Genomic DNA, 23604 nt, shown 5'->3' with positions numbered 1-23604 from the left:
ACAAGAATTATCAATATTTAAGTGTCTACTGTATTCACTTTGCTTCTGCCAGAAGGAGAAAGTTGAGAGCCCAGGGTAAAGCCACCAAAGCCACTGAATCAATCCTCTTAGGAAAAGCGTTGAGAGTGGAACACAAGCTCATCTCCCTCTGCCCTGGGGAACAGCAAATACCCAATCCCACTGCGTTCTCTGATGCTGTACTAACTGGCAGACTGGAATCAGAACTGGCTATAACATTTGCAAGATCCATTGTAAAATGAACATATAGGACCCCTTGTTCAAAATTGCTAAGAATTTGCAGCCAACGACTGCAAAGCATTCAGCTAAGAGTGGAGCACTTCTGAGTGCAAGATACAGTGTGACTGCACACGTCTCATGACCACAAAGTTGACCGTGACTGCAGCAGTGGCCAGGGGAGTGACAGGAAAATACCACCCAGAAACAGAAGGGGAGGGGTTTTACAGGGGTATTGTCGGGTGAGAGAAGCACAGGGGCAGTTGGTATGAGGGAGAAAATGGAGAGGAAGGGATAGTGGGGTTTTGTGTAAGTGTAAGGACCTTTATGGTGTTCAAGAGATACAAGTGATGAAGTAGTTATTTTGAGAGAATGGTTTAGTCTCTAGAACTCTGATGCCATTCATGGACTGAGACACGGGAGGTTACAACCATATATCCATTTCATAGCTATTTGTCAAGTCACAGGTTAAGGGATCACTGACACTTTGAGTAATGGTAGCTTGTTTGCATTTATGATTTGTAAGAAAGAACACCATGCTGGACTGACCAGCTTCCTTCCTTCCTCCAACAAATGTGAAGTCCTTCGTTATCTTTCAGTAAGGAGCTTAAATATTTTCACTGAACAATTGTTAAAGTTAAGCAACCAAAGGATTATTTGGTTAAGCAACCAAAGGATTATTTTTCCTGATATAATTGCAAAGAAGATCATTATGGATCTTACGTGTTTCTAGCTGCTTATGCCACAGCACTCACTAGAAGTTTTGTTCAAGGGTAAGGTCTCTCCAGAGTCTTGTTGATCTGTTGACTTCCCTCTTTACACCCTTCCATCCGCATCTGACTTCCATTTCGCTTTTTGCACTGTGTTCCTACAGCCACAATTTCCATGCAAACAAGTGTTCTCACAACATTGATTGCTTCCCAGAAAATTCCTTTGACCTCCTTGCCTTGAGTAATAGGTCACTTTTCACCCAAAGTATAGCCCATATTGGGTTCTAAATATTACTTTTATGCTACCACTTTTTAATACCCTTGGGAAGAGTTCTTCCTTCTTTCTTTTTAAAAATATTTTATTTATTTATTTGACACACAGAGAGAGCACAAGCAGGGGGAGCTGCAGACAGAGGGAGAGGGAGAAACAGGCTCCCTACTGAGTAAGGAGCCTGATATGGGGCTCCATCCCAGGACCCAGGGATCATGGTCTGAGCTGAATGCAGACGCTTAACGACTGAGCTACTCAGGTGCCCCAAGGACATCCCTTTCTTTTGAGAGGCCTCAAAATCCTTAGCTGCCTTAGCCCTCAACCAAGCTCATTCTAAAAATGTCTAGCCTTGAATCAATCCAACCATCCAGCTCCACTCCTACACCTCCAATGCTAGACTACAGGAGAAAATAACACAAATGTTGGGATTATTGCCACCAGAAACATATGGTCTCCACCTCATTTATGCTTCCAGTAATGTTTGCCAGTTCCTTATATGTCCCTGGTGAATGTTCTCTCCGAATCTTCACAGATCTACTGAAAATACTCTTCCATTTCCTCCTGCCACCTGTGCTGATACTGACCTCTTTTCTCTTGGAAATTAACCTCTCTTTCCCCATAGGGAGGAAAAAATATTACTCTTGGGTGTGGACTTTTTCCATTTCCTGTTCCTGTAGCATTTACAAATAAGTCTATGAATGTATCCACCCTGTGGTAGACTGATTGCATCAATGGCCCAAATTAATGGCCTCTCTTTTCCACACCCTTTGCCCTGCAACTTTTTAGTCCTTTCCCACTGTGACCCTGGGCTTGGCTATGGGACTTCTGTGAAGGCTTGAAGAAGTTCTTGTGTGTCTCCACCTTCTATTTTTTGGAAGCCTGCCACAGCCGTGAAAAATTGACCAGTCTAGAAGGATGAGAGTACACGCAGCAGAGCTGAAATGTCCTAGTCAGGACCAACCTTGTGCTGTCAGCCCCTTGTCAAGCCCTCAGCCACCGCAGATAAAATACAAACAACCCCTATGATGAGATTTGCCAAATCTCGTCCAGCAGAACCAGCTTGCGGAACCTGCAGACTCATTAGAAATAATAAATGGGGGGCGCCTGGGTGGCTCAGTGGATTAAGCCTTGCCTTTGGCTCAGGTCATAATCTCAGGGTCCTGGGATCGAGCCCCACATTGGGCTCTTTGCTCAGCAGGGAGCCTGCTTCCCCCTTTCTCTCCACCTGCTGCTCTGCCTACTTGTGATCTCTCTCTCTGTCAAATAAATAAATAAAATCTTAAAAAAAAAAAAGAAAGAATAAATGGGTTTGTTTTCATTGACCAAGTTTTGAGTGGTTCGTGATGCACAATAGCGAATACAAACTCTGAACCCCCCCTTTCTCTGTTCTCAGAAGAAGTATACCTTCTTTTTTAAAGGCAAATCCTACTTCTTGCTGTTTACCTCATTCCTACCCGTATACTTTCAGATCTCTTCCTTTCTGATTATATGTCTCCGTATTGTGAACCTCTTGCTCTGCTCTCACTTTCCCTAATATGTAAACATGTATAAATCTCTCTAAAATAAAACAAACATGTACGAAAAAGTAAGCCTGTATCTTCAGCAAGTTACTGACCTATTCTGGCATTCCTTCTATTTATATGTCTTGTAAGAATAGTCTATCCTTGTATAGTTGTCTGGGTTCTCCAGAGAAACATAACCAACAGGATGTACTATATATACAGAGAGAGATTTATTTTAAGGAATTGACTTATGCAATTGTGAAGACTTGGTGAGTCCAAAAAGAAACACACACACACACACGTGTGTGTGTGTGTGTGTGTGTATACATATATATATATGTATATATATACATATACATACATACATATATATATATATATATATATGTAGTGGGTAGACCAGCAAGCTGGAGACCCAGGGAAAAGCTGCAGTTCAAGTTCAAAGATGGTCTGGTGGCAGAATTCCTTCTTGCTTAGGGAGGTCAGTCTTTGTTCTATTAAAGCCTTCAACTGATTGGATGAGGCCCACCCATATTATACAGGATAATCTGCTTTACTGACAGTCTAGTGATTTAAAAGTTAATTTCATCCCAACTACATCTGGGGAAAACCCAGAAGAATGTTTGACTGAGTATCTGGGTACCCATGGTCTGGGCAAGTTGACACATACAATTAACCATCACAACTTGCTATATCCTTTTTTTTTTTTTTTTTTTGTACTCAGCAATGATTCACTCTTTTCAGTTAACACCTTATTAATATACTGAAGGCATTTGATACAACCACACACTCTTTGTTCTTTTACTTCCTTTGTAACCCTTTCTAGACTGTAGTCCTACACTACTGCTTTTCTGTTTTCTTCATAGCACTTCTTCCTTTGCTTGCTTCTTAAGTGGTCTTTAAGGTTGTGCTGCCCTGTCTGGATCCTTGCTGCACTAGTTGCTTTACCTACTGTATGTTATATCTTCCACTTAGCTCTCTATTTTGAGTCACATGCTCATTCATTTATTCATCGAAGGTATCTATTTTGGGTGCTAAACACTATGGCGGTTTATGGCAACCTCTAAAATGGCCGCCAATGGGGTGCCTGGGTGGCTCAGTGGGTTGAAGCCTCTGCCTTCAGCTCGGGCCCTGATCCCAGGGTTCTGGGATCGAGCCCCACATCGGGCTCTCTGCTTGGTGGGGGGCCTGCTTCCCTCTCTCTCTCTGCCTACTTGTGATCTCTGTGTGTCAAATATATAAATAAAATCTTTAAAATAAAATAAAATAAAATGGCCACCAAGATCCCTCCCTCCTGTTATTTACACCCATGTTTTGCCCCTCCCCTTAAGTGTGAAATCGCAATAAACAGAATGCAGCAAAAGCAAGGAGATGCCATTTCTGAGATTCGGTTATAAAAAGACTCTGGCTTCTGTCTCGCTTGCCCACCCTTGCCTTTCTTAGTGCTTCCCCACTCTCTGTCCTAGAGTCCTTGCTCTGGGGAAGGATGCTGAGATATCCGGTGTAGGAGGCCTTACATAGGGGCTTGTGTGGCGGTGAATTCATATGTCCGGGCAACAGCCAGTAAGAACTTGAGGCCTGCGAAGGGAGGCCTGGAAAGGGAGCTTGGAAAGAGATCCTCTTCCAGTTAAGTGCTGAGGTGACTGCACGCATCTCTGATAGTTGCCTTTATCACAGACTGGTGAGACACCCAAAATCAGAGGCACTTGGCTAAGATGCACTTGGATTTCTGACCCACAGAAATTGTGAGAAAATATACATCTGTGTTTTTAAGTTGTTGAGTTTGGTGTAATTTGTTTTACAGTGATAGATAACTAATACAGGGCTACCCAGGATCCAAAGTCAATTCAAATATAGCCCCTAGATGCAATAATCCTCTAGACTATTAAGGGTGATAGAAAAGAGGCCATGATCACAGTACAATATGCTAGGTGTTATAGAAATATACACCCCAGGATGCCTGGCTGGTGCAGTGGGTTACATGTCTGATTCCTGGTTTTGGCTCAGGTCGTGATCTCAGGGTTGTGAGAATGAGCCCCACATTGGGCTCCATGCTTAGCGTGGAGTCTGCTAATGACTCTCTCTCCCTCTCTCTTTGCCCCTAACTCCCCTTAAATAAATCAACTAAATAAATAAATAATTTTTTTAAAGAAATATACACAGCAAGTGATGGCAGAACACAGAGAATTAATTGTGCTTGATACTAAAGGATTCCCTTGGCAGATTTCATTTTGTCCCTGAATGAGGGTGTTAAGCGGTCTGATAAAAAGGAGGAGAAAAGGTGATAGGACAGTTAAGAGAAAGGAACGTTTTAGAACATCTTCTGGGAAGAATCATTAAAGGATTTGACAAAGAAACAAATAATGGTATCCAGGCAGTGTGGAGTTGGGGGTCAAAGATCATGGACTTCAGGACCTTCCGTCAAGATTGGGTTGATGTATCAAATGGTCTTAGCACTATGGATATAAGACTAGAGAGGCTGGTGGGACTTCAGAGAAGATTATACAGAAGAGCCAAAAAGCCAATGAAGAGAAACAGCTGAGAAAAATAGATAATTCTTAGAGTTCTGGCTCATGGAATTCAGGTTGAATAAGGAAAGAGAGACAATCAAAGCTGCTGAGAGTCTGTGGGAAATACAGCCAATTCTGACCTCCTATCAATCCCTAGGACTAAGGGAGTGGGTGCTGTTGGGTTTAAGCCCACGTCAGGCCCTCCATTTCGGAGTTGGAGGAGACTTCCAGCAGAGTGTGGGAAAGGAATGGTTACCAGAAGGAAATGCCGTTATGCTACCATGAAGATTGAATCAATGTTTTATAACAGAGACTGCTGGTTCCCTACCAAAATTTCCATTTCTTCCAGAGTATGAGAACCTCTAGTTTTTAGGAAGTGGAGTAACAACTGCCTTTCCTCCTGTGGCTAGGGATAGCCATGTAACTAACTCGCTGCTCAAAGGGATGCGGACAGAAATGTGTGTACAACTTCTGGACTTAGCCCTTAAAGGGAAGGGGATAGTGTTCCATTTCCCTTTTATTCCTCTTCCGCCAGCTGGAAAGTGATTGTGGGGAGCCAATTTGGACCAGGAGGAAGAGATTACATCCTAGGGAGGACAGGACAACAGAACAAAGCTATAATCCCTGGATGATCTCATAGAGCTTTCATGGTCCTATATGAGGGACAATTAAACTACATTTTTGAAGCTGCTATGTGAACCAGACTAATGCCATCTTGGATAGATCTGCCATGATGACCCCTCTGTGACCTGAAGCCTTTGTGAGCACAGCCCCACCAACACCCACCCCCAACACATTCTTTCTTTTTGTTTAGCCACACCCTTAAGTGTACCCTCAGGGCATATGTCCCTGATCTGCTTTGGAGATATGAATATGACACATGACTATTTTCAAACATTCTCCTCCTGAGTAGTCCCTCAGCAAGTATTCCCCTGCCTCTAAGGCTATAAAAGCAGTTTTATGGGAGGTGGGGCTGCGGAGATCTACAGGTCTTGCTGCCTCTGAAGACACGAAGACACGCTTCTGTCTGTAAGTCCCCTTAATAAAAAACCATTTCATGTCAAGCTGGACTTGTCCGGCCTTTTTATTTGGTCTTACAGCCCCTTCAGCCTTTGCAGATTGTTCTGCATATACCTTCCTTTTACAAAACAGCCACTTTCTCTGTCACAAGTGGCTGGACCTATATTTCAAGTAATTCAGATGTGCGGTACAAAAAATAAGCTGGGAATAGAAATGACCATAGCAGAAAACAGAAAGTAGTAAGCAATAAGCAGAAACAGAGGCAAAAAGTAGGGATGCAGAGAAGCATCACCTCACCCCGGGCTGTGAGCTTTCAGGAGAGGTTGAAGGGTCTGATCAGTGACAAACTCCAGACTAACTGTAGGCTGGTGGGGTGCAGGCCAAGGAATATGCCTCAACAGCATGATTCTTCCAGAAAGTGACAACAGCAATGGTTCTAGGTAAAGCAGTGATGATGGTGGTAAGATGACCCAAGCAATTTTTGAGCCTTGGTATACTTACTTAAATAAATCATGGTTTGGGCTAATGCTTCTTGATAATCATCATGGAAATTTAGAAATGTAGGAGCGAAAGAATTCCTGGCCAAGTAGAAAAACCTGTTGTAATGCAGTTTAAAAAAATAAGGCTAGCGATGCTAAGTAAGTTTTGGGCATAGCCGGTAGAAGCCAGACATAATTCGCAGGCCAGTGAGGGCTGAGAATTTGTACTTAATTTGTAAAGAATCCCATCGAAGCTTTTTATTCCTTTGGCAAAAATTATAACCTCAGGTTGCTATTTGTGATGCCCTCTTTTAATTTTCCATGGGCATACTTTGCATTAACATAGCACTTTTTAGCTTTCGAAATATTTTAACATATTTTTTCATATGATCCTGAGAATAATCCTGGGCAGTGAAGTGTGAGTGGAGAATTAGTAACATTTACGTTTTGCTGCTGGGGAAGTTGAAGCTGAAAGTCTTCAAGAGATCTTCCCATGATGAAGCACTAGTAATTGGCAGAGGGATTTAAGTATCACGCTCTTGCCAATCATCTGATTTTCCTGTTATTTGCTCAGCCTTTCTCGTCTTTTATGCAGGAAAAGTATGTTGCGGCTCATGATGAAACTGGAGTAAACCTCACACAAGAAATTATTCAGGGCATTTTTGTTATCTAGAGCTGCTCTGGCCAGTAGGTAGCCTCTAGCCCCCTGCGGCTATTTAGATTTAAGTTAAATAAAATTTAAAACTCAGCTCCTCATAGTCGCGTGAAGGGGTCAGTGGTTACACTTGGCCAGCGGTTACTCTACTGATACAGAACACTTCCATCACGCCGGAGAGTTCTGTTGGACAACCTAAAGGTGTCTATTTCTCACCAATCCTCCGTCTTGCCCTCAGTGTGTGTAAAATCCAAGCCCAAACTCTTCCACTTCCTAAAGCAGATTTGCAAAATGGTAATCCCAGTTTTACAACTGGTAACACCGAGAAATCGTTTGATCTAGACGTGCTACGAAGGAGAAGGTAATAAACGCCCCAAAGCCTTCCACCCAAATCCGGCCAGCAAATGGGCGGAGAAAGACAACCCACCCAGAAGCAGAAGAGGAAGGAGAGGCAAAGGGGCGGAGCCGAGCGCCGCGCGCACGGGGGTGGGCGCCGTCACGAGGCCGGGGGCGGGGCCACGAGAGGCGGGCCCGTGGGTGGAGGGGGAGCCCGGCGGCCGGCGCGCCAGCACTGCCGTGCGTGCTCACGTGACAGGTCCGCGAGGCTCCGCTCGCGCAGTCGTCTGGACGAGCGAAGATGGCGGCCGAGAGGGAGCCTCCTCCGCTGGGGGACGCGAAGCCCACCGACTTTGAGGAGCTGGAGGACGGAGAAGACCTGTTCACCAGCACTGTGTCCACCCTCGAGGTGAGACCGCGTCGCCGTGGGTGCTGCGCTCCGCTACTGCCGCGCGTCTCACCTTTAGGTGCCTTTCCCCTGCCGGGACTTGTCCCTCCCCACCCCCCCGGGTTTGCGGGGACCTGCTCGGGGCGACACCTGTGACGCGGGTCCCACCTCAGGTACCTGTCAGCGGGCTGGAGCTTGGCCTGGACGGCTAGGCTTCCTCGGGAGACCAGCCCGCGGGCCGGGGGCTGACCTGATCCTCTTTAGGGGGGCAGGGACCGGCCCGAGCATCTCAGCGCCCTTTCCCGGCTCAGCTGGCCTTCCTCCGTGTCACTTGCATCTCTTCTCCAGACCAGAAATGGGCTTTCCCTGAGTCCTGATAAACCTCACCACCCTCCCGACGACCTCCGCACCCGCTTTGAAGAGGTGCTTGCTTTTCCCTTCCCAAGGGAGGGTGTGCCCCTGAAAGGAGAGAGCAGTGAACTGAGTGTTGAGTGGCCCTGGCTGTCCAGGGAGCGTGTGGATGCACTTTTCCCAGTTATGACCCTTCATGGACTGCCGGTTCCCCTTGAGGGAGGTGCCTCAGTATTCGACTGTTAAATGCATTTAACCGGTTTTGTCTTCTTTAGTTCCTAGACTTTTTAAGAATAAGAGTGTTTAAAAAAAAAAAAAAGAATGAGTGTTTATAAAATATTAAGTTGAAGGGAGGGTGTAGTCCGGGAAAGTGCTGGTTGGTTGTTGGTTTTGTTCTGTTTTGTGTTAAAGTTATCTCGGAGAAGTAAAAACAGATCCTCACTCCCTTTTTCCTCTTTTCTCGCATGGTCAGCGGTCTCTGAAGTTGAGTGTTCCTGTTTTTGTCAAAGGAAACACTGTTAACTGTATTGGCCTCCTAGATCCATTTCGGGTTTGAATTGCTTTGCATTTAGTGAGGGCGCCCACACCTCAGCCCAGTTTTATGCGTGTATGTGTATTAAAATGTATGCAAATTGCCCAGAAGATTGTTTACCTTGGGCTCTATTTCCTTATAAAGTGCTTTTTAGTATGCTTTTTCTGGGCTTGTGCAGCTAGACGCTGAATCAATTGGAAATTACAGTAAAAGACTTTTATTTGAAAATCATTTACTGGGAACTTCCGGGAACCACTTTCCACAGTGACCATACACTGCAAATTGTGTATACAGATTCTCAGTCAAACCCCACCTCCCCTCAGATTATGTGCTTCTTGGGGCTGGGGATAGTGCCTTGATCATCTTTGTGTTCCTTCCAGTCCTGAATATTTCCATTTGGTAAATGTTTGCTGGATTCATTGTCAAAACATCATCTCCTAACAATTAGTAAAAATTGTCTTGCATAACAGATTAACCTTTTGGGTTTAGTATCTTTTTAGCCCTTTATACTTACTGTATAACTATCTTAAAATGTAATGAGAGTGTCTGTGCAGGATCCCAAGACCTGTATTTCCTTGAGGGCTGCAGAGGTTTTCCACCAGCTAGGATCAAAACAACCTATTGACCTAGAGTAAACTTGACAATGTGAACACTAAGCATTCTGTTTAATTGAGGCTTTTAGGAGTTGAGTAAAAGGAACTATAATCTATCTCCCAGTTGGTTGGGTCTTTTTAATAGGGTCTTTGCCCTTTTTTCCCCAATAAAAGTCTACAGAACTTTTGAGTATGAATCAATTTATCTTGGTTAGTACACGGTGAAAGTTATAAATAAAGTTGATTTTGATTGTTTATCTAAACCTTGTTTGTTATAGATTCATTCAGGTTATTAACTTTAAGGTAGTATAACTGAGATGTATAAATTCAGAATATTTTTGCTTTCCAAACTCTTACAGGAAGGATATATAGCACTGTTTTTTAGTATACCAAAAGTGCTGTAAGGGAATTTTCTTTTTCAGTAACTCCACTTTCGTTTTTAGAAGTGCTTCTCAAACCTCCCGTGTTGGAGAAACCGGGGGATTCTTGTTTGAAATGCAGATGCCCCTAGATCAGTGCTTTTCAGAGTTTATACATACGCTACCTAGGGATCTTGTTAAAGTGCAAATTATGATTCTGTAGGGCTGGGAAAAGTCTGTTGTTATGCATTTCTAACAGACTCCTCATGACATTGCTTCTGGTCCACAGACAGTAATAAGTTCCCAAGCCCCAGATAATTCTGATGTAGATCATCTGCTTTGAATAGTTATTATCTAAGCTGTAAATTGAAAGACATATAAATTAATGTCTTTAATTAAAGAAAAAGTAAGTCCGAGTTTAAAGAATTATACATTTGTGTAGAAACTTCTTCCTTTGAGGGCATTTGGAGGGAAAAAAATCAATTGAAATCCATATAGGTGAAGTAAGATAATAGACATTTTCAGTGTCGTCATTGTTAGGCTTGTAATGACCGTACCACTTAGTGTATGTTTTTAACATAGTATTAGACTTCTTTCGTTTCATAATTAAGAACAGTCACATAAAGCCAAATTCAGTGAATGAAACATATTTAAAACTCTTAGTGTTTATTATTGTTGTGACTATGAAACAAAAAATAGGCGGCGGCCGCTGGCATTAGGGGGCTGGGAAGAGAAAGAGAAGGAGAAAGAATCTAGTGAAACTTGTTCTTTTTGTTACCTGAGAGGCAAGGCTTGAAATGTTTAAGAACACTGCTTTTTCCTTAAATGATACAGCCCTAAGCTTAAAAGGTGCTTGCCCTAGAGCAGTATGGAGTAGTAAGGTCACACCTGAAAGAAAATAATAAAGGGGTGCCTGGGTGGCTCAGTTACTTAAGTGTCTTCCTTTGGCTCGGGTCTTGATCCCAGGGTCCTGGATAACCCTGCTCAGCAGGGAGTCTGTCTCTCCCTCTGCGCATCCCCCCCTCCTAGAGCAGGCACGTTCTCTCTCATGCGTGCTCTCTCAAATAAATAAAATCTTTAATACAAAAATAAAGTTGGGAAATTTATATCATATGCCTTGTTCTCTATCTTAAACAGCTGTATTGAGGTATAATCTATGTACCACGCAATTCATTCATTTAATGTGTACAATTTAATGGTTTTCTAGTACAGTCACAGATATGTGCACCCATCACCACAGTTAGCTTTAGAACATTTTCATCACCTCACAATGAAACCCCGTACTTTTTAACTATGACCCCCATCCCCATTCCCCAAGCCTCTCTGTCCCCAACCTTCAACAACCACTAACTAACTTTCTGTCTCTGTGGACTTCCCTGTTCTGGACTTTGTATGAATGAAATAATATAATATGTGGTTTTTCATGATTGGCTTCTTTCACTTAGCATAATGTTTTCAAAGTCCTTTTTATAGAATGGGGTGGAATAACATTTCATTGCGTGGCTGTACCACATTTTGTTTATCCGTTCGTCAATTGATGGACATGTGGGTTGTTTCTGCGTTTTGGCTGCTGTGAGTAATGCTGCAGTAAACGTTTGTGTACAAGTAGAATTACTGGGTCCTATAGTAACTGTACTACATTTCATCATTTGAATAATAGCCAGGCTGGTTTCCCAAAGAAGTGGCCACACCATTTTACATTTCCACCAGCCATGTGCGAGGGTACCAGTTTCTTCATACCCTCACCAACACCTGTTAATAGGACTTTTTTTGGTTCTGTTCATCTTAACGAATATGAAGTGGTATCTTAGTGTGGTTTTGATTGCATTTTTTTGGTAACTAAAGATAATGCACATCTTTTCATATGCTTTTTGGCCATTTGTATATCTTCTTTGGAGGTATGTCTATTCAGATTCTTTGCTCATTTTTTTTTTTTACTTGAGTGGTTTATTACTGCGTTACAAGAATTCTTTATATATTCTAGATACAAGTTCCTTATTACATGCATGATTCATAGATATTGTCTCCCATTCTCTAGGTTCCTCTTCATGTTCTTGATGGTGTCCTTAACAATTTTAAAAATCATTTAGCAAGGTCCAGATTATTTTTAAAATTTTGTTTCTCATGCTTTCACTGTCATGTTTAAGAATCCCCTGCCAAATCCAAGGTCATGAAGATTTATGTGTATGTGTTCTAATGAGAATTTTTTGATTTTGGCTCCTACTTTTGGGTCTTTGATCATTTGAGTTAGTTTTTGTGTATGGCATGAAGTAGGGTCCACCTTTATTCTTTTGCACGTGGCAGTTCAGTTGTTCGAGCACCATTTGTTGAAAAAACTATCCTTTCCCCATTTGAGTGGTTTTGGCACCATTGTTGAAGATCGCTTGACATAGATGTTCATACCTGGTTCTCGTATTAACCTCAAATAGAAGGGTCAGTTGAAGTTAAGATGAGGACCATAGTTTGGTCAGTTGTGCATATGATAGAGATTATAGAGCATTTCATATTCAATATCTAGATGGTCTTAAAATTTCTTTTCTCTATTGTGCTCAGAAGACATCTTACTTCATTCACTCCAGCAGATACTTGGGTATTTACCCTCTGCCGTACCGTTTAGGTGATAATCATAGTGCAAATATCAGCGAACTATTGCAAATCTTGGAGGACAAAAAATCTCCAGTGGAGAAGAAAGAAGTGTACGGAAAACTCATACAGGTTGTGATTATATGGTCTGAAAATGCATTTGTTTTCAGTGGAAGTACCAATGAAACATTGGGGAGATTCTAATTCCTTTCAGTGTTCCTGATACATAGTAGATGAACAGTAAATGCATCTCTTGGCTGGGAGAAGCTCACTGAAGAGGTAATATTTAAGAGAGACCTTGAAAGGGTGATGTAGTTTCAAAGTGGGAGAATAGCAAGTCTCGCTCGAGGGTCAGTCCATTTTCTAGGAAACCATAAAAAATTGTGTAAGTGGCTGAATATGGGGCATTATATGTTTACTATGGGTGAGATTGTGAAGGGCTTTGGAATTTGTTACGTAGGTGGGTGAGATCTATGAAAGATTTTGATGGCGGTTACCGTGATCACCTGGGAAGATAAACGTGCTAGCAGTCTGAGAGGTGATTTTGAGTGGAAGGTATTACTGGTAGGTTGATGAGTTGGAGGCTATTTTAAGCCTGAAGTTAAAGACCTCAGAAGGAAAGCACAAGTAATAAAGGAGAAAAGGAAATTGATGGAACAGTAGCTAAAAAGTTAGACATCTAAAGACATCATTTATGTCTCCCTCTCTTGAGGTGATTCTTAGACAAAGGAATTTTAAGTTTCATTTCACTTAGGGTTATATTAAACCAGTGAGGAGAACGCCAAGCAGTTAGAAATGCTGGATGGGCTAAAAATGTTGATTTAGGAATCTCATAAATTTGTTGAATGATTACATTAAATCAGATTGTGGACATCTAGTCCCTGCCCTAGGGAGTATAGGAGAGGAGTCAGTGTAATAAACAGAGCTGTGTGAACAGACACCTGCAATACCAGGTGATCCATGTGTAATTGAAATGCGCCCATGGCACAAAAATGGTACGGAAGACTGGAGTGACTTAATTGCATAGAAATGATCTTTGATATTCTGAACGTGGGTGAAATTATGAGGAGAGAATAAGCAGAGTAAGACAAGGCACTGTTGATGAAGAGCTACTAAATTAGTATGTACTGTGCTTTTGAAATAGGTAGTAATAGTGCATAAGTTGTTTCCTTAATTCTGTTTTTTGATCTCTGGGTAGGCCTCCAACTTTAAATGTACTCCTTTTTCTGAAAATTCCAATGTGAGTTACCTTTGTTTCAGAGAAACATTTTATGATCAGGTGTTTAAAGGAGGTGAGCACTGAAAATTACTAAAAATTTTTTGAAGCAGTAGCATTCAAGTTGACCTCTTGCCCTTAAAAACCATTAAATTTGAGGATTTTAGAATGAACTATTTTTGTGCCTCTAAAAAATGTTATTAAATGAAGTTGCTTGAGATAGAGTTACTTTTCTGTAGACTTTTTTCTTAAAAAGAATAAAATTGGCCTTTAGTGTAATTTTACAAGTACCCACTTTCCTATGAAATGGAATTGTGTTTTTTGGTTTTGTTTCCGGTGTTTTTGGTTTTGGTTTTGGTTTTTTCCCCTTCTGTGATGGTAGTTTTTACTTGGGGCAAAATTAACCTCAATTTAGTAAAATTCACTACCACCTTAATCAAGATACAAAATACTTTTATCACCTAAAAAATTCTCTCACATGTTTAACACTTCCCGTTCCTAATTGCTGGCAACCACTGTTCAGTTAGATGGAATCATACAGTGTGAAACTTTTTGAGTCTAGCTTCTTTAATTTAGCCTAAAGTATCTGAGACTCAGCTGTTGTTTCCTGTTATCAATAGTTCATTACTTTTTTGTTGCTGAATTTAGTATTCCGTTGTAAGTGTAGCACAGTTGTTTGTTGTTGAAGGACTGTTCTGTTGTTTCCAGCTTCAAGCATTAATGAGTAAAGCCAATATAAACATTTTTGTGCAGGTTTTTGTATGAACACAGTTTTCATTTCTTGTGGGTGAATATTTGGAAGTAGGATTGTTGGGTTGTATGGTAAGTACGTTTGAATTTGTAAGAAACTGCTATACTTGTGCCAGAATGATTTGCAAGAGGTGAGGTCACTTGCTTTTAGTCCCATAAGTTAATGGCTGTAGTAATAATACAACTCAAGAACATATCCATTAGAACACTGTTGTCCAAGTCTGAGATTCATTAATCTATGGTTTTATTTTCTAGAAAGTATGATGCTTCAGTATAAAAGCATGTCACTCTATTTCCTGGTATCATAAAAGTTATTTTAATACAGAAATTTTACCCTTATTCAGAGTCATACTTTGTATGTATTATTGAATGTTTGAATATTGAAAGCTTGCCCCAGGGAACCTTTTGTGCATCTAGATTTATTTTAGTCTCTGGTCAGGTTTCTATCCATTCCATCTTTGAAATCTAATGAAATTATAAAAGATCCAAAGGAAGGAAGGGAAAGAAAGCAAAGAAAGAAACTGCCAGACTCTTCCAAATCAGATGTATTCCTATAGCAGTGAATGAGAATACTAGTTGTTTGACATCCTGTCTGCACTTGTTAGTGTCAGTTTTGATTTTAGGTAGTGGTAAGCTTTAGGGGGGATTACATTGTCTTGAAACAAGTGATTGTTAAATTGTCAAGAATTTGGAAACCGGTTATTAAACACAGCCATTGTTAAAAATAAGTTCCACAAACATTTAAATGAATTATATTAAAAATGAAGGTGGGTCGCCTGAGTGGCTCAGTTAAACAGCTGACTCTTGATTTTGGCTCAGGTGGTGATATCCAGGGTCCTGGGATCAAGCTCAGTGTCAGGCTCCGCACTCAGTGGGGAGTCGGCTTCAGGATTCTCTCTGCTTCTGCCCCTCCCTTCACTCACTGGCTCACTCTATCTAAATAAATAACATTGAAGTTTTCTCTCTCAAAGACGTGGTCTCTCTCTCTCTCCCTCTCTCAACATTTACCAGCACACCAATGATTTTTAGCCCTCTCACAGGTTTGTAGTGTTAACTCATTATAGTTCTAATATACATTCTGTAATGATGAGTGATGTTGAGGTCTTCATGTGCATATTCAGTGTTTGAAAATCATGTTTGGTGATGTCCTTTCACATCTGTTGCCTATTTAAAAAGTTGGATCTCCTCATTGAGTTTTGAGAATTCCTCATGTATTCTCAGTACAGATCCTTTGCCAGATGTATGTTTTGCAGATATGCTTACTCAAACTGTGGCTTGTCTTTTTATGCTGTTAATATCACCTTTTACAGACCGAAAGTTTGTTACTAGATGAAGTGTAAGTTACCTTTTTGTTGTTGATCGTATGTTAGATTTCACTTGTGAAATTCTTTCTTACTGCTAACCCAAGGTTACGAAGGTTTTGTTTTCTTCTAGAAGTTTTATTAATTTTAGCTTTTACATTTAGGCCTAGGATTCAGTTAATTTACATGTGCATTCAAGTTATGTTTTTTTGCATGTAGATATCCAGTTCCAGCCCAATTATTGAAAAATAATCACCCCGTTAAGGTTTGTTTTATGGATCAAAATCTGGTCTTTGTGGCGAATATTTTGTTTGCACTCCAGAAGGTTATATAGAGTCAGATGTGGATGGCTGGAGTGTTCTGTAAATGTTATTTCAAGTTGTTTGGTTGTATTTTTCAATTTTTACAGTATTGTCAATGAATCTCATATGCTTTATGGCAAGTTACGCTAGAATTGAAAAGTTTCTTGATGAGTTGTCTTTGAACCTTTTTTAAAGGTTTTGATCTTTTTTGATCTTTTTTAAAGATGAGTTGAGCATATATATGTGTATACATCTGTTTCTGGACTCCATTCTATTTCACTGATCTACTGACTCTTTACCAGTTGTATGCTGTCTTACTGTAACTGAGTCTTGAAATTAGTAGAGTCCATTGACTTTTTTTTTTTCTTTTCAAAATTGCTTTCCCATTTCTACTTCTTTTGCCTTTCCATGTAAGTTTAGAATCAATTTATTGATTTCTACCAAAACTTCCACCTCATATTTTGATTTGGTATTGTGATGAGTCCATAGATTAGTCTGTGGAGAATTAACATATTAACAGTATTGAGCCTCTAAGTCATAGGTTTACTATTTTTTTTAAATATTTTACTATTTTTTACACACAGCCAGAGAGGAAAACACAAGGGGGGTTGGGGCAGAGGGAGAGAGAGAAGCAGGTATCCGGAAGAGCAGGGAGCCTGATGCAGGGTTCCATCCCACTCAGATCATGACCTGAGCCAAAGGCACAGGCCTAACAGCTGAGCCACCCAGGTGCCCCTAAGCCATAGGTTTACTATTTCTTTCCATTTTTTTCTTGTTTACTTGATTTTTTTAATCCGTGTTTCAGCATACCAATCTAGCACATATTTAGTTAGTTCATACTTATTTCGTGGCTTCTTTTTACATTTGTTTGTTGGTGGTATATTTACCTTCTATCCAGCAACTGTACTAAATGCTCATTAGTTCTAGTAGGTTTTTTGGAGAGTCCATGGGATTTTCATGTATTTAATCCTACTGTTAGTGATTTGGAGTTTTATTTCTTTGTTTCCTATATACCTTAATGTAGTAGCTAAGACCATCAGTATAATACTGGATAGGAGTGGTAGAAGTGGTTCCATTTTCTTCCTTTTTATGAACTTAGGAGGGAAATATTCTTTCTCTCTACATATGATGTTATCTGGTAAGTTTTTTTATTGTTAAAGGTTTTATTTTTAAATAATCTCTCCACCCAACATGGGACTTAAACTCAAAACTGAGATTCAATGTCGCATGTTCTACCAACTGAGACAGCAAGGTGTCCCTTAGGTTTTTTTGTTTTGGTTTGGTTTGGGTTTTGTTTTTGTTTTTGTAGATGTCCTCCACCAGGTTAAAGAAGTTCTGTTCTTAGTTTTCTGGTATTTTGTATTCATGAATGGAGGCTGGTAGATACTAGATTCTTTTTCCATTTATTAAGATGATTGTGTAGTTTTCTTCTTAGGTTAATGATAACATGGATTATATTGCTTGATTTGAAAACACTAAATAAACCTTGCCTTCCTGGGATAAGCCCATCACAGTCATAAATGTACTTATTTTCCTTTTTATATGTTGCTGCATTCAGTTTGATAGTATTTTGTTTAGGCTGCTATGTCTGTTACAGTAGATATTTGTGCAGTATTTTCTTTTATGTGTAATATCTTTGATTTTGGTACTGGAAATACTGGTTTCATTAAGGGAATTGGAGAGTGTTCATTCCTCTTCTGTGTTCTGGAACAGGTTGAATGGAATTAGTCTTACTGTGTTCTTTAAAGGTTGATAGGACTCACTAGTGAAATCATCTGAGCATGTAGTTTTGTTTTTGGAAGACTTTTAACTTCAAATTCATTATCTTTTTTTTTTTTTTTAAGATTTTTATTTATTTATTTCAGAGAGAGAGAGACACAGCGAGAGAGGGAATACAAGCAGGGGGAATGGGAGAGAGAGAAGCAGGCTTCCCGCAGAGCAGGGAGCCTGACGCGGGGCTCGAACCCAGGACTCTGGGATCATGACCTGAGCCGAAGGCAGACACTTAACGACTGGGCCACCCAGGCGCCCCCAAATTCATTATCTTTAATAGATACAAGGTGATTTCTTGTTGAACTTCTGTAGTATGGGTTTTTCAAGTAATTTGCCCATTCAGTCTAAGTTGTGAAATTTATGGGCATAAAGTTTTTCATAATACTCTTTTTTATCCTGTGACCATGTTTGTGGGGTCTGTGGGTGTTGCCCCTGCCTTTTCACTCCTGGCATTGATAATTTATGTCTTCTGTTTACTTATTTACTCGTTTATTTTAGTCTCTCTAGAGAATATCTTGGGATCTTTTCTTTTTTCTTTTTTTTTAAAGATTTTATTTATTTGTCAGAGAGAGAGGAGAGCGAGTGAGCACAGGCAGACAGAATGGCAGGCAGAGGCAGAGGGAGAAGCAGGCTCCCCGCCAAGCAAGGAGCCCGATGTGGGACTCGATCCCAGGACACTGGGATCATGACCTGAGCCAAATCAGCTGCTTAACCAACTGAGCCACCCAGGCGTCCCTATCTTGGGATCTTTCAAAGAATCCGCTTTGCTTGATTTTTTTTTTCTCTTGTTCGTGGAGGCTTAAATCATTGATTTGAAACTTGGTGGTTTTTTATTTGCTTGTTTTGTTTTGTTTTTGAGTATTAGCTATATATTTCTTTGTAAGCACAGCTTTAGCTGTATCCCACGAATTTTAATGCTGTGTTTGTTTTCATTCAATTTAAACTACACTCTAGTTTCCCTTCTGACATACTGTTTGACCTGTGGGTTATTTAGAAATGTGTTAATTTCCAAAATTTGGGGATTTTCTCAATCTGTCTCTGTCATTTCTACTTTAATTTGATTATGGTTAGAAAATGTTTTGTGATTTTAGTACTTTTAAATGTGTTAACATTTGTCTCATGGCCCAGAATATGGTCTCTTATGGTGAATATTTTGTACGTGCTTGAAATGAATGTATATAATCTGATGTTATTTTTGAAGTGTTGTATAAATGTTAAGTCAAGTTGGTTAAAAGTTTTTCCAGGTCTGCTCTATCTTGCCTTGCTACCTGTCTATTCTTTTTTTTTTTTTTTTTAAGATTTTACTTATTTGTCAGATTGAGAGAGAGAACACACAAGCAGGCAGGGTGGCAGGCAGAGGCAGAGAGAGAAGCAGGCTCCCCGCCAAGCAAGGAGCCCAATGTGGACTCAATCCCAGGACCCTGGAATCATGATCTGAGCCTAAGACAGTGGCTTAACCAACTGAGCCACCCAGGTGTCCCGTTAACTGTCTATTCTATCAATTACTGAGAGAAGAGTGATGAAGTCTCCAAATATAATTGTTGATTTTTAATTTGTTATTAATTACTTTTAGTTCAGTTTCATCTTCATATTGAAGCTCTGTTGTTAGACACAGGCTTAACATTGTTATGATTTCTTCATAAATTGGTGCTTTTATCCTATGACGTCTTTCTTCATTGCTGATAATACTCGTTATTGGAAGTTTATCTGATATTTATGTAGCACTCCATCTCTTTTTTGATTGTTTGCATGATATAGTTTTTCCATTCTTTTACTGTTAACTATCTGTGTCTTTAAAGTATGTATTTTGTAGGCAGCATATTGTTCTGTATTGCTATCTTTATATCTAGTCTAGCTACCTCTGCCCTCTAATTGGTATGTTTAATGTAATTATTGGTGTAACTGGATTAGATCTACCATTTTATTTGTTTTCTGTTTTTCCCATTCCCCTTTTCTTCCTTCTTTTGTATTAATGTCTGTAAGTGTTTAATTTTAATTTATCTACTGGATTTTTTGCTTTATCTTCCCTTCTTCTTATAAATATATACTTATGTATATTTGTTTATAACATATAACTATATTTTAATATATATATATATGTGTGTGGTTACTGTAGGGATTATAACATACATACCTAATAATTTACCATCTAATTAGAGTTAAAATTATACTCTACAAATAAAATGTAGATCCTTATAGCCATTTACCTCTCCTTCCTCTATGTTTTTAGTTTTCACATATATCTCCATACATTGAAAAACTTACCAGACAGTGTTACAATTTTTGGTTTCTTAGTCATACACATTTTCAATAATGTAAGAGAAGAAAAATGGTCTATTATATTTCTCCAGTTAGTTAATTCTTTCTGTGATTCTCACTGTATTCCTGACGACCCAAATTTATGTTAACTCTTATCATGTATCTTCAGGCTAAGATTGTCTTTTGGTCCCCCCTACCCTTTTTTTCTTTTTTTTTTTTTGTTTTTTAAACAACTGGCCTAGTGATGATAGGTCCCTATAGTATTCTTTCATTTGAGAATATCTTTATTCCATCTTTGTTCCTGGATGATATTTTTGTTGGGTATAGGAATTATGTTGACTTTTTTTTTTTTAAACCATTGTAGAGATATTGTGCCACTGTTGTCATCTCTAATTTCTCATGAGAAATATACAGTCTTTGTAATTGTTTCCCTGAATGTAATTTTTTTTAGCTACTTTAAGTTTTTTTTTTTTAACTCTTTGTTTTTTCATCTGCTTTTTATGATGTGGCTGGATAGGATTTTCTTTGAAGTTGTCTCAAATCTGTAAATTTAGGTATTTCAACAAATTTGGGACTTTTTAAAAATTTTATTTGACAGAGAGATCACAAGTAGGTGGAGGGGCAGGCAGAGAGTGAGGGGGAAGCAGGCTCCCCGCTGAGCAGAGAGCTTGATGGGATGCAGGGCTCGATCCAGGACCCCAGGATTATAACCGGAGCTGAAGGCAGAGGCTTCACCAGCCACCCAGGTGCCCCAAGGGACCTTTAGCTATCATTTATTGAAATATTTTTGTGTACTTCTCTAGGAGTCCATTGAGGTCAGTGTTAGACTTTTTAAAATTGTCTTACAGTTCCTGCCTTTGTTTTCCCTCTGTTATTCAGATTGGATATTTTCTAATCATTTTTCTTCAAGTTCACTGACTTTTTCTGTCAGGAATTGTAAAGAGTCTGAAATTGTATGTTCCTTCTAAGCTAACAAATTAACTTGGAAGACTTGATTAAGCACTTTTACTCAAAACATAGCAAGCAGCATGAGTATCATGTTTGTGATAATTTCCCCTATCTCTTGCTTGATGGGATGGTGTGATAGGAATAGGAGTGGGGAGATTCATATTGCATCTGCCTTTGGTTTGTGTCACAGCTATAGAACCTGAGCTTAGGGAACCCAGATCATTATAAGAGGCAATAAGTGTGCCTATTCTTTGCTCCACAGGAAACATCGTCTTTATTAGAATGGACACCAAACAAATCCAGTCTTTGGGAAAGAGACATTGACCTCTGTTTTCTAAGGCTATTTCCTAGAAACGTGGCCTTCTGTCAGAGTTGTAGCTGCCTGCACCGGGCACATACTCTTGCTCAGCTTGAGGTGACTCTTAGGGAAAAGCAGTGAAAGAAAGGAGAGAAGATACTAATGAGGATTTCTGTCCCCCTTCTTCACATTTGTATGTAGGTCCTCTTTTCCTGGTTCAGCTGGCCAGAAAAGTAGATTTTCTCTTGGGATTTTAGCTGTCAGTGCTGTCATCATTGCAGGTTTCATGCATCTAGCCACTGAATTTGGCCTCAGGGCAGAGCCAGGAAAGAAAATGGGGTAGGAAGAGGAAGAAAAGAAATTTTTCCACTAACATTCTCTTGGTAGCAGGGGCCTTGTGTTATAATTAAAAGATAAAGATTTTTCTCAGAGTGATTGCTGCACACACTACTAGACTAGTTCTACAATTGGAGCCATTCTCAGGAAACGCTGAAAGAGATTAAAGAAGGGGGGAAAATCATAAAATTAACCTTCACATTTTGTCTCCTTACCCAATCTATCTGCCGTTAATTTAAGTCTTTGTTTTTTGTATTCTGTTCAGATCTTTTAGTGCTAATCAGTGGGAGAGAAAGGTATGATAGTATATCTGTATAACACTACCAAATGCTGGCAGAAGGAACTCTCATTCACTGCTGGTGGGAATGCAAAATGGTACAGCTAGTTTGGCAGACAGATTGGCAGTTTCTTATAACTTACTCTTACATAGTCCGGTAATCACTCACTCTCTTTAGTATTTATCCAGAGAAGCTGAAAATTCATGTATGCACAAAAAACAGCACACGATGTTTACAGCAGCTTTATTCATAACTACCAAAACTTGGAAGCAACCAAGATGTCCTTCAGTAGGTTAATGGGTAGATAAACCGGTGCTTCAAGTCAGTGGAATGTTATTCAGCACTAAAAAATGAAATGTGTTATCTAGCCATGAAAAGACACAGAAAACTCAAATGCGTATTACTAGTTAAAGCACCCTGTCTAAAAAGATTACTTATCATAAGATTCCAACTATATGATATTCTGGAAAATGCAAAACTGTGAAGACAGTAAAAAAAAAATCAGTATGTTAGGAGGGGTGAATTAGAGCACACGTGATTTCTGGACAGTGAAGCTACCTCGTGTAATAGCATGAAGGTGGATACACATCATGTCATTACACATGTGTCCAAGCCCACAGCACATAAAACACCATATACTATAAACTTTGGTAATTACAATATGTCATTGTAGATTCATATATTGTAACAAATGTACCATACCACTCAGGTGGAGGAAGTTGGCAATGAGGGATTTTTGAGCATTCTAATGTGTATAGATACACTATTATGAGGTGTTGTGGAACCTTTTTAATTTGCATTTTCCCTGTTGATAAATGCTGTGGGGCATCTTTTCACTTTTCTTCCAGTCTGTGGCTTTTTTATTTTCTTGACAGTATTTTTCACAGAAAATTTTAATTTTAATGAAGTTTATTGATTCTTTCTTTAATGGAGTGTGCCTTTGTTAATGTATCTAAAAACTGCCAAATCCAGGGTCATCTAGATTTTTCTCCTGTTGCCATCTAGGGATTTTAAACTTTTGTGTTCAATTTTTAGGTATGTAATCCATTTTGAGTTGATTTCTGTGAAGGGTATAAAGTCTCTGTGCAGATTTATATTTTTGCATGTAAATGTCTAGGCCAACACTTTTTGCTGAAGAGACTCTTTTTTTCCTCTATTGTGCTCTTTGTTTATTTGTCAGAGATCTGTTGACTATATTTATATGGGTCCATTTTGGGGCTTCTCTGTTCCATTCATCTGTATTTTCACCAGTACCACATTATGTTGATTACTATAAGGCTGAAGTCAGATAGCTTCAGTCCTCCAATTTTATTCTTTTTCCTCAATGTTCTTTTGGCTATTCTGGGTCTTTTGCCTCTCTGAATAAACTTTAGGATTTTATTGATATCCACAAAATAATTTTCTGGAATTATCAAAATTCCATCATCAGATACATCCGATCTCTGTATCAAGTTGGGAAGAACTGACATCTTGAAAGTATTTAGTCTTCCTATTCGTGAACATGCAGTATCTCTCCATTTATTTAGCCATTGAGTTCATTCATCAGAGTTTTGGATTTTTTCTCATGTAGATCTTGTATATATTTTCTTAGATTATACCTAAGTATTTCATTTTTGGGGG

At 39.6% G+C, this 23604-nt stretch overlaps 1 protein-coding gene and 1 long non-coding RNA gene across 2 annotated transcripts in view; one reads left to right on the top strand and one right to left on the bottom strand.

Annotated features, from left to right (window-relative positions):
* Positions 1–8365, bottom strand: part of LOC125100003 (uncharacterized) — a 29316-nt gene extending 20951 nt beyond the window's left edge. Inside the window, exon 1 of the long non-coding RNA XR_007127416.1 lies at positions 8283–8365. This is a non-coding gene — a long non-coding RNA (uncharacterized LOC125100003). The remainder of the gene's footprint in view (positions 1–8282) is intronic.
* Positions 7959–23604, top strand: part of SNX2 (sorting nexin 2) — a 53488-nt gene continuing 37842 nt past the window's right edge. The window contains exon 1 of the mRNA XM_047729748.1: positions 7959–8126. Within this exon, the coding sequence (XP_047585704.1) occupies positions 8019–8126 (108 nt within the window). The 5' untranslated portion in view covers positions 7959–8018. The remainder of the gene's footprint in view (positions 8127–23604) is intronic.

This window comes from Lutra lutra, chromosome 5 (genome assembly GCF_902655055.1).
Source record: "Lutra lutra chromosome 5, mLutLut1.2, whole genome shotgun sequence".
Taxonomy (NCBI): Eukaryota; Metazoa; Chordata; class Mammalia; order Carnivora; family Mustelidae; genus Lutra; species Lutra lutra.
The sequence above is the reverse complement of the archived record's forward strand: the minus strand, read 5'-3'. Positions and strand labels throughout refer to the sequence as shown.